Source organism: Silurus meridionalis, chromosome 25, assembly GCF_014805685.1.
Source record: "Silurus meridionalis isolate SWU-2019-XX chromosome 25, ASM1480568v1, whole genome shotgun sequence".
Lineage (NCBI taxonomy): Eukaryota > Metazoa > Chordata > Actinopteri > Siluriformes > Siluridae > Silurus > Silurus meridionalis.
The window spans coordinates 6,419,102-6,430,000 of NC_060908.1; the positions used below are offsets into that span (position 1 = coordinate 6,419,102).

Genomic DNA, 10,899 nt, shown 5'->3' on the forward strand with positions numbered 1-10,899 from the left:
TAAAAAGCTGTTTTTTATAAATTTTTACCTATTTGCAGTACCATATTTACAATACATTTTTTTAGAACATCAGCACAACAAGTTAGATCTTATCAATTACAGTATAGCAGCTATAAATTACATCAGTTTTAGATTATGTGGCTCATTCATACATGCATACAAGTCTCTGTGCAAGCTGTTATATTATAGTGTTACTATAAAAGTGATAATGTTTAAGAACAAGTGCAAATTGTATGCAATTTGCCTCGCAGCTGGGACGACTTTGCTGCTCTTATAGAAAATTCAGCACCTTCTGACCAATCGCAAATTCAAAAACATCAGAGGATAACATTATTACTGATGGGATTAAAGGGTTCATAATAACAGTAATAATAATTTTTTTTTTTTATTATTATTCCCCAAATTCGCATTTTTCTAATACTCGTTGATTCCTGTGGCCCGTTTTCTGTGTGCACATTCTGCCATGCTATTTCTCTCTCTCTTTCTTATCCTCCTTTCTTCTCTCTATTCTTTCATTTTGTCCATTACCCACACTTCTACTCTCTAGGCTGTAGTGCCTCATGGGATGACATCGCCTTCTGGAGTCTGGAGGGTAATGAGGCCCTCTGTGACGTCTCTGAGCAGGGTATTCGGGTTCATGTTTCTCTCATCAGGAGGCTGTAACTCCTGCATGACCAAACCAAACACAGTGTTTTAGTGAGAATGAACTCACTGGCTGCCTGCTTTTTAGCTGTATTTGTAGTTTGGTTCTGCATTATTTTTATAATAGATTATGATTTGCATTTGTTTTTGCTGCGGTTAAGGGTACAATTTCATATAATGCAGCTCAAAAATGATTTTTCTCTTAAATTGGTTTCAACTTTGCTTCAAAAGTTAGCCATTTTGTTTCTTTCTTTAAAACATACACCTGCATGCGGGATTTTCGTCTCAACTCAACCCTGATGGCTTTACTGGTTCTTTTGCTATTCATGCTTCAAGTCGCTGTTGTTGCCTATTTTTATTTTCCTCACATACCTTTAAGCATGTGGCTATAAGTACACGGTGATGTATTTAATATTGGTCACCCTACCCACGTTTTTAAACTAAGCATTGCGCCCATCTTTTTTAACCGATTTACTAGAAGAAGACTTAGTAAAGAGCAGTCAGAAAAAAATAGACCTGTACCCTAACGAAATAAAATGGCTGTTTTGTCTGTTATATATTATCTTGTACAAGTTGTACTGCTAACTTATTTTATAATATATATATATATATATATATATATATATATATATATATATATATATATATATATATATTTTTTTTTTTTTTTTTGCGAAATTGCAATTTAAAATCTTTTAACAGCAATATGATGACCAGCTAACCAGACAAAAATACAACGGTGGTGTTACATGTCATATTATGATCATCATAATATTAATAATAATAATAATAATAATAATAATAATAAAGATGCGATCACTAAATCTATGGTCATAGTGTGCATATCTTAAACAGGTGTCTGGGCTGTTGTTGGCTTTTGAATAAACGATGTGTAACGTCGGTTTTTAACCCTGCGTTCACAATAGCAGGTGACAGTTTACTTATGTAACTTGTAGTTTGTCCCGGGTGCAAATATAGTGATTTCTACAGCTTTCAACCGCTTATTGACATGGTTTAATTGTTCCAATCAGAATCTGTAGTTATTTGAAATGTAAATGCTTTTATAGCTAACTATAGCTTAAACACAAATCCATTAATGCACTAATCTGTGATTTAGTAGGGAGTCTCGTGCAGTTTGACACTGAAATTATGGGTCCAGTAAAAATCTAAATGTATTTTTTATCATCAATGAAATTAATGAGATTGAGAGACACATTTTCTTGGATAAACTGATGAAAAGAATGGCTATAAAATGGGTTGAATGATCTTTTAACTTGTGCTTGTCTTGATGTGTTGAAAGAGCCTCCCATAAGAGTGTGCAATCAGCTATAGGCTTAAGCCATACGTCTCTCTTCACGTTTCCATCTCTTGCACACATCTATACATGCATTAAACATTCTCACACTTGTGCACAATATCTCTCACATGTTCTCTCTCTCTTTCTCTCTCTCTCTCTCACGCACGCACGCACGCACGCGCACACACACACACACATGCAAATGTGCCATAGTAAATGACTAGCTGGCTTAACTGTGAACTTTTCATATAGGAAAAGCATTTAGTCACAGCCAGTCAATCCTTTTACAGGGTTATACAAAGTGTAGGACACAAGACGTACTTGCTGCATGCCCAATTACAATGATAACAAAGGGTGCCAATACCTTAATCTTGGTAAAACTAAAAATAATTTTTAATGCATGATTGCCAAGTAAAGTATGTGAATTGTTATCCACTATGTAGGGAGCGTCACCAGTTTCTGTAGCCATCATTCACCAATATTCTGTTTAAACTTTTTTTTTCTGTACAAAAGGCATGCCAGTTTGTGATAATGTGTGGCGTCTGTGGTAACAATTCCCCCATTCCCCCATCCCCAGCCTACGTTTTGGTTCCCTCTTGTTTTTCTCTTTTTCATTCCCCCTTTCTGTATAATTTTCCGGACAGATTTGGCTGCGGTCCTTCGGTCCGGCTCGACGCCATACTCAGCAGGTCTGTCCCAGTCCGAGCGCTCACCAGGCACCAAACACCGCGAGCTGCCCAGCCTAAACCCCAAATCCACCTCCACTTCCACCTCGAGCACATCTCCACAAAAGTCTGAAAACATCCACCTGTCGCCAAAATCAGCCACAAACCCACGCAAAGCCAGCCCAACTCACGAGGTGAGCCATACATCATGCACACGATCAGTGTTTTTCAACCTGTTCAGAATATTTGTTTATTGATACAAAGAATAATCTTGAATTTTGACTCCAAGCTAAAATTTACAATGGAGGTCTAAGGACAGTGAATTGAGTTGCTATAAGACTCAAATATTAACAATTAATAATGCTATAATGTTTACTACACTGACTGAAGTCATACATAAATACACACCTCTCTTATTCATTCACTCAAACATTACATACATTCTTTACAGGTATTTGAAGAAGGCATAGCCTTTATTTGTAACAGTCCCACTAAAGAAGAAGGGCCCTTCAGTGGAAGTTGGCGAGTGCCAGGGCTTAAATATTATGGAGCCATAATCACTGAGTCAGCATTGCCTTTAGAATACACAGTCACAGCAAACACATGATATATGCCTTCCATTTTTAAATTGGTTTCATTAATATTTGATAGTAATTCCTGTTTAATACTGTAGAAAATGTACAGCTGGACTGGTTTGCATGGTTGTTTTGTGCTGATGTCCGTTTCTCACTTTGGAAGATTATTGGGAAATATTTAGCTCCTACTCTGCTCTAAAGTCTAGGTTAAAGCTTTTATTCATGATGTGTAATTGTTCATTGGTGGAAACCAGTCCAAAAAAATTGGGCGTGGCTTTCAACTGGACCTTGTGCAAAATGACCAATAATTCTGTAGTGTATGTAGTATTGTAGTAATTCTTTAGTAGTTATAATAAAGTTAGTTATCTGGAAATGTTTTTCCATTAGCCTTGATTTTGTTTCTGATAAAGGTTTATAAAAATAAAGGCTTAACCTGTAAGTACTATGTTATACTTATTTTTACTCTTCCTTTTCGATTGAAATATTCACCACACTTTGGACAATAGCATATAGAATTTTCAGGTTTATCTGTCTTATCAGCAAAATAACCATGTTCCTGCTCTGCAATCTTATACTGCTAGCACTCCTATGCAAGACGTGATAGTGCTTGCATAATGTAATTAACTCTCTTTTTTGTCAGATTAAGTACAGATTAAACAAAGAACCCACATCTAAAATCCTAGTAAATTTTCTTACACGTTTGTCTGTTTTAGGTGGACACTGCCAGTGAGGTTGAGGAGCTAGACATCGATGTATCACCCATTCCCTTCCCAGCCAGTCGAGCTGCTAAACTCCAGGTCTTTATTGCACGTTACAGGTACCCTTTTCCTACTTTCTGTTGCATGATATACACGAGCGACTTTGTGCTACTTTCTAGTGTTTCCCTAGCAAATTTTGTTCATTTTCTTGATAAAACTAGGTTTGAACTGTTTATGAATTCTAATCTCGATTTCTTAAACCCATATGATAACCCGCTTTAAAACCTCGAATGAAGCTACAACCCATATGATGGCCCAAATGATAATCCAGAGGTAGAGCTGCCCTTGACAGCAGGGGAATACATCTATGTGTATGGAGACATGGACGATGATGGCTTCTATGAAGGTAATTTTACTTCTTTCGTCTTTTATATGTATAGATCATGGTTTACGCAGACCTTTATGATTTTTGCATCCCTTCAAAAATATGCAAAACCTGTAGAGATCCAATTGCATCAATTCAAAATGGCAGCCGAATTGATCAACATGAAAATCTAAAATTTTACGAATTTAACAAATTTAATGAATTTAACGAATTTAACTGAAGCTCCGCCCAATTCTTTCCATTTAATGTTAGTGGTCTTTTTGCCAGTAGATTTTCATTATTTCTCTTGGCGCTGGCAGGTCAATACAAGTAGTCCCTTAGTTATGATGTTTCTTCTAATAATTATTTTATGATGATCGCGATACAACAAAATTGTAAAAACATAAAAATATTCGTGCCACCGGCAAACGTTGAAGCATATATGCGGTACGATATGTTGAATTGCTGCCAAGATACCACCTTGTGAGAGAGTAAGGTTTACTCTCACCAGCGGTCGACAGAGTTTAGTTATCTCGATGTAAGAACCGAGAAGTTTTTGGTGTTTCAATGCCCAATTTTTGCTTGGGTCTCTGTGCTTTTTATGGGCATCACCGGACACTAAAAGCCGAGCACACTGATAAGTCTCACCAGCTGCAGATGTGCATCTTACTGCTCGCTTCATCCAGCAGTAAGAAGCATCTTCATTCACTCGACCATGCGCCTGCTACTACATACAAAAAATACTGTAAAGTTTATACATGTTTTGCTGAATTATGTACTGTAATTTATTAAATTATTAACAAATTACAGTATATTACACCATATTGATCACAATTCTTTAAGACTCCTGGTTAGCCTAAGCTATAACTTGATTTTTTTTATATTTACAATATTTTATGATGGGGTCATTGGAACGCATCTCCATCGTAAGTCGGGGGCTACCTGTATTATTAACCCATTAATGAAGTTTACATCTATAATAATGTGCTGCAGGAGAGTTGATGGATGGCCGTCGAGGCCTGGTCCCATCCAACTTTGTGGAGCGCATCTCGGACGATGAGGCACATGAAGCCACCGACTTTTCCCACAACTCCTTCGTGGAAAGCAGCTTTCACAGCACCTCAGAGAGACCACATCAGCACCAACACCATGTGCGTTTAAGCCACAGCATCACAGACAGGACAGAGGCCTCAGCTACCAATGAAATCAGCAAACCAGGCACTGTGCAACTTGTGAATGGTTTGGACATGGATCTGGACTTGGAGGATGACACAGAGGCTCACATCGTGCCTCATCCTCACAAGCTGACTCTAATCAAACAGTTAGCTAAGAGCATAGTGTTGGGCTGGGAGGCACCCACGGGAAGAGTCACAGTTCGAAGCTACAACGTCTACGTAGACCAAGAACTGCGCCTCAGTGTGCCTACGGGAAACCCAACCAAGGCCGTGTTAGAGAGGATGGATACGAGCCATAAGATTCAACGTGTGGCTGTGCAGAGCGTGACGGAGCATGGTAGCTCTGACCCCTTGCGTTGCTGTATGCTGGTAGGAAAGGATGTGTGCGCGGCACCCACCAAGCTGCGGGTAGATCGTATCATGGCCACTTCAGCTCGTCTCACCTGGTTGCCTAGCAACAGCATTTATGCACATACCGTCTCTTTGAATGGTGAGCTGCGTGAGCTGGTGCAAGCTGGCAGATATTCACTGCGCCTTGGTGACCTTATACCTGGTCTGCACTACCGTGTGGAGGTGGAGGCACAGCTGCCGTTAGAGCGAAGGGAACACAAGTGTGCTGTTACTTCCTTTACCACACTTACCGCAGGTAAGGCACAGGACTAGCGAGATGGGATAAACAAATAGTACAATCTGCAGGCTCCGTCTTATTAACTTGTGTCTTCACACTGACTTTTAACAATCAAGGTCCTCCTGATGCTCCTCTGGATGTGCAGCTGGAACAGGGGCCTACCCCAGGGATTGCTCAGATCAGCTGGCTCCCTGTCACTATAGATGCTGCTGGAACTTCCAACGGAGTCCGTGTCACCGGCTACACCATTTATGCTGACAAAAAAAAGGTGATTGCAATTTTAAACGTACATGACTTATAAATAAGATAATAAAAATTGCTTACATTTGTACATTGTTACGTTTTTGCACACTTTTTGTCCTACTTGTAGGTGTTGGAGGTGTCCTCACCCACAGCGGGCAGCGCTCTGATTGGTCCTTCACAGATCGAAATGCTTCAAACAGCCCACGAGCTTACTGTGCGCACCATGTCTCCTCATGGTGAGTCGGCAGACTCGACACCCGTGAATGTGCCTGCCAAGCTTCCTGCCATCATGGCGGGTGCCTCCATGCCTCCCTGCCAACTTGTGCCAACCCACACTAGTGTCCTAACCACCAGTGCCACCAACAAGGAGCCCAGTGTCTGTGCCACCTCTCTGTCTGCTGCCAAAACACCCACAATGCCACTGAGCTCTGTACTAGGTGCAAGTCCTGTTCAAGATGCTTCTCCCATCAGGGATGTTTATGCCAACACACCCAAAGCTGCCACCAATGATGCCCCTCTGCCCACTGCCTCATATGTAGAGGCATGGGCGAATCCAGCTGTGGCTTTGCAGCAGTCACCATCACCTCCTTGTGCCAGTGCCAACCTACAGGTGGGTGAAAAGTGCAGTGATGTTTCTTTTTTACATTTATATAGTTCTTTATGTTTTCAATTGTTTTCTCTATCAGCAGGAAACTGTATCTTCACCAAAAGTTATCCCCTCTCCTGTGGCAGTCCCAATACCCATTCCCACATCCAGTGCCCTGGGATCAGCACAGCCCAGTGTAACACTTATAACAACTCCAGAGCCTAGCAGAGAGCCCAGGAGCCCAGGGCCACAACGTTCCCTTACTTCGGTTACTGATTTCCTGGATGACCCCTTGCCACACAAGTCATCATCCATGCCCAGTGTGCCCAAAGTCATGGCCCCAGAGACTGATCTGCTTGACACACCTGATACACATCCCCTGCGGCCACCTCACCCCTTACCCATAGAGTCAGAGCCGGAAGGTGACCGGGAGAATACTCGCCTGGTATCCATCGAAGAGTTCCTGCAACCTGAACCTGTGCCCAGAACAAAGGTTTGATGAAGAGCAAATCTTCAGCTAACCATATCATTTTGCACTGCTATGATAACATTATATAACTTTTAACACTAGTTTCTGTGATACATTTTTTTTAGACTGTACTGTAAAGTAAAATATATGTGTATCAAGTCTTTTTTATGGCCATTTCAGGTAGATTTTCCTTGCTACCAATGCCTCTGGCATGTTTACTATGGATATGTTATCTGATAACTGATATCTCCAGTTCCAAAAAAGTTGGCACTGTGTAAAATATAAATTAAAACTGAAGGTAATGATTTGCAAATCTTATAAACATATTTTCTATTCAAAATAAAATATAAAAAACATATCAAAGTGAGAATATATATATCATTTTATGGAGAAAATAAAGATCATTTTGAATTTAATGGCTGCAAAAGGTCTCATAAAAAGTTGGGACATGACCAGTGTGTAGCATTACATCTTCTGTCAGTATACATCTGAGAATTTGAGAAGACCAGTTGCTGAGGTTTAGGGAGAGAAATGTTGTCCCATATACTGTCTGAAACAGGATTCTAGCTGCTGATCAGTTCTGGGTGTCCTTGTTGTATTTTCCGTTCTATGATGCGCCAAATGTTTTCAAACTGGGCTTTTCTACTGCAAAGTCATGCTACTGGTATATAATATATAATATTTAACCAGTATTTGTGGATGACATTGCAAACTGTGTTCACAGACAATGATTTTTTTGGAGGTGTTAATGAGCCTATTTATTGATTTCCATTACATCATGACCGTTTTAAATGCAGTGCCGCCTGATGTTCCACAATTGGTACATTTCCTCAGTTTAAACATTTGATATGTTTTCTGTGTTCTATTGTGAACAATAATTAAGTTTTTAATAGTTGCAAATCACTGCATTCTGTTTTTATTTACATTTTACACATTGTCCCAACTTTTTTGGAATTGAAGTTGTACATCTGGATTTTGTATATCTTGGATTGTATATCTGAATATTCTAGATCTGGTTTATAAGGAATAAATGTCTAATAAAATTGAATTGTATTTGTTATTTACTGGGATGGTGCAGATTTATGCAGGAGGTCTGATGGACCCTCCGCCTGACTATCATGTGGAGAGTAGCCGTTCAGACCTGTCCGATATCCTGGAAGAGGAGGAAGAAGATCTGTATTCTGAGTCTGCCGCTGATGTAACACCCAAGAATTACAATTCTGGAAGTTCGGGCAAGGTAAGCAAAAATGACAAAGATGCATGTTTATTCTCATTTAATGTTCTTAATGTGAGTTGCAATATGCGGTTACGTAGCTTTTACAAATGCGTAGCTTTATTTTCTTTCCATTTGGCTTCTCTAATTATCTTTCTGTTTTCCTTTTGTCTATATTTTTTCTCTAACATTCTCCAATGCCGACTTTTCCTGCTTGTGTTTCTGTGTGTGACCTGCACACTCAAACTCAAACATGTAACCGCTACATCTCTGATTGTATTTGGCTGTGGACCTGTTCCTCAGGCAGAGGGATGGGAGGTTGACAGTGATGAGGAGGTCTTGGAGAAGATCCTGAAACTTCATCCCCAGGTTTTTTCTAATAAACAGCTCTTCAGTATACCTGAGGTGACTGAGGAAGAGGACAATAGCGAATCAGAGCCTTACTCGAGGCAATCTCCAGTCAAAGGGCGCCTTCTGCGCCAGCCTGCTTCTGGAAAATGTAATCCATGTGGAGACAAATTAAAAATTACAAGAGGGACCACGCAGGTCCGGTCTCGACCTGAACCGAATTACGTCGACACAGAGGACACCACCAACTACGAGGACGATGAGGAGGTGGATATTGATTTAGAAAGCAGCCCGTATGTGGGTCTATGCAACAAAGAAATGACCCCACGACGTTCGCATCGGGTACAGCGTGAAAGGGACAGACTTCGGAGAGAAGCCCTACTTCGGAGCCAAATGACCTCCAACCTTTCCACCAAAAGGGTGACAGCACAAGGGCCATACATGCTCAGCACAACAGTTCGCCATGTTAAGACACCTGCTGTGGAGATAGACGTGGAGTACGGGACAGATAACGATGAAGAGTCATCGCAGTTTGACCCTGAAGAAGTTGTGGTGGAGCAGATGAGCTCAGAGTGGTGGGTGGAGGGTGGAAACAATGATTACCACCACACCTCGTCACTGCAACAGTCCAAACAAGATACACTTAACGTCGTGGCACCCAGTCACCACAAATGGGTGTGTTGCATCACTTGTCCTGCAAATGTACCACCCCTTGGAACTATCCCACCTTAATGGAGATGGACAAAACCTTTTGCACCCCAAAATGATGGCAAACCCTCATCCTTAAGGCAGCCCTTACTATTTTAAGTAGATTTTCTCTGCATCCTTGATTTTCTTAGACTGTCCTTAGACTCTCACTATATCAGTACACACATTACATCATGGATCTTTCTATGCAAAAGGTTTAGGTCTATACTTTTTCCTCTTTCTCATCCCATAGTCATTATTGTCTATAGCTGGGATCTCTGTGTGCCTGTCTTATGTCTAAAATTGGAGCAGAAAGCCATATAGTGAGAAATCCAGTGTTTGGACCCCTATATATGCTTTACTCTGTTGTAGTGTCCTTGTCCCTCTTGTCTTCCCAAGGAATTTCAACATGAAACTTTATGTCTTTCAAAGCCTCAGACATTGAGTTTTTGTTGAGGTGGTTTGGTTATCGAACCTGATGGATGTATTACCATCCCTTCACCCGGTCATGAAGGCTGTGTGGGCCTGCATGTGTCTGCAGTCAGAACAAACCCCTAGCTGCTGCTTTTGTTGTGCTTGAAGACAGTGTGTAAGACAGCCTGCCATTGTGTATATGTAGGCACGTGGATGTGTGTCTGGCATGTACTTTATGTGCAACAGTGTGTAGTTTTCCTGTGTCAAGTACTTACTTTATGTTTGTGTGTGTGGCTTGCTTCAGAAGGCTGCTGGTCTTGCAGACGCAGGAACGGCTTGGTGTGGCCCCAGAGACATCTCTCCAAAATGTAATCGATCGGAGACCAAATTGCCTAGAGGTAAGATATTCACAAACCTCCTTACCGCTTCTGTCCTTTAAATGTGCTGATTGTTAAAGATTTAGATCCCGGATTGAAATAGACCCTTGTGCTTGATTGGTTAGTGTGGCTTTTTTATATAAGACAACTCTTGGCTATGATAAATGACATTAAGAAACAAAAAGAATAAAAAAAACTACATTGACAAAACTAAACATTTAATAAATTAAAATTATACCAAGTGCTATTTTGTAAGATCATGTATAATAAGAGTGTGCATGCCATATTTTAATGATATTAATGATCAGTCAGATCATTTTTGCTATTTGTTGCACCATATAACATGCATTATCTGTCCACATTTCGCATCCCTGCCTGTTTTTCTGGGTTGAAACAGATATCTAGAAGATAATTGGTCAAACACAATAGATATAGACTCAACCACGATTTACATACTTTAAAATAATAAGTTGGGTGGAAAAATTGGTTTTAGCCTGTGTATAGGCCCTCTCTACATA

At 40.3% G+C, this 10,899-nt stretch overlaps 1 protein-coding gene across 14 annotated transcripts in view; it reads left to right on the forward strand.

The window, feature by feature from the left end:
- LOC124378720 (RIMS-binding protein 2-like) overlaps positions 1 to 10,899 on the forward strand; it is a 113,750-nt gene that overhangs the window by 78,299 nt on the left and 24,552 nt on the right. For 11 of the 14 annotated variants that reach the window (XR_006924291.1, XM_046838461.1, XM_046838460.1 and 8 more), the window contains 11 exons: positions 548 to 625; positions 2,584 to 2,798; positions 3,893 to 3,996; positions 4,174 to 4,283; positions 5,235 to 6,062; positions 6,161 to 6,312; positions 6,415 to 6,897; positions 6,974 to 7,366; positions 8,421 to 8,579; positions 8,859 to 9,578; positions 10,309 to 10,402. Coding sequence is in view for 13 of the 14 variants with exons in the window: in XM_046838461.1 (XP_046694417.1) it covers positions 548 to 625; positions 2,584 to 2,798; positions 3,893 to 3,996; positions 4,174 to 4,283; positions 5,235 to 6,062; positions 6,161 to 6,312; positions 6,415 to 6,897; positions 6,974 to 7,366; positions 8,421 to 8,579; positions 8,859 to 9,578; positions 10,309 to 10,402 (3,336 nt within the window). In the remaining variant the exon portion in view is untranslated. The remainder of the gene's footprint in view (positions 1 to 547; positions 626 to 2,583; positions 2,799 to 3,892; positions 3,997 to 4,173; positions 4,284 to 5,234; positions 6,063 to 6,160; positions 6,313 to 6,414; positions 6,898 to 6,973; positions 7,367 to 8,420; positions 8,580 to 8,858; positions 9,579 to 10,308; positions 10,403 to 10,899) is intronic. The other 3 variants (XM_046838454.1, XM_046838458.1, XM_046838463.1) reach the window with 3 other exon arrangements.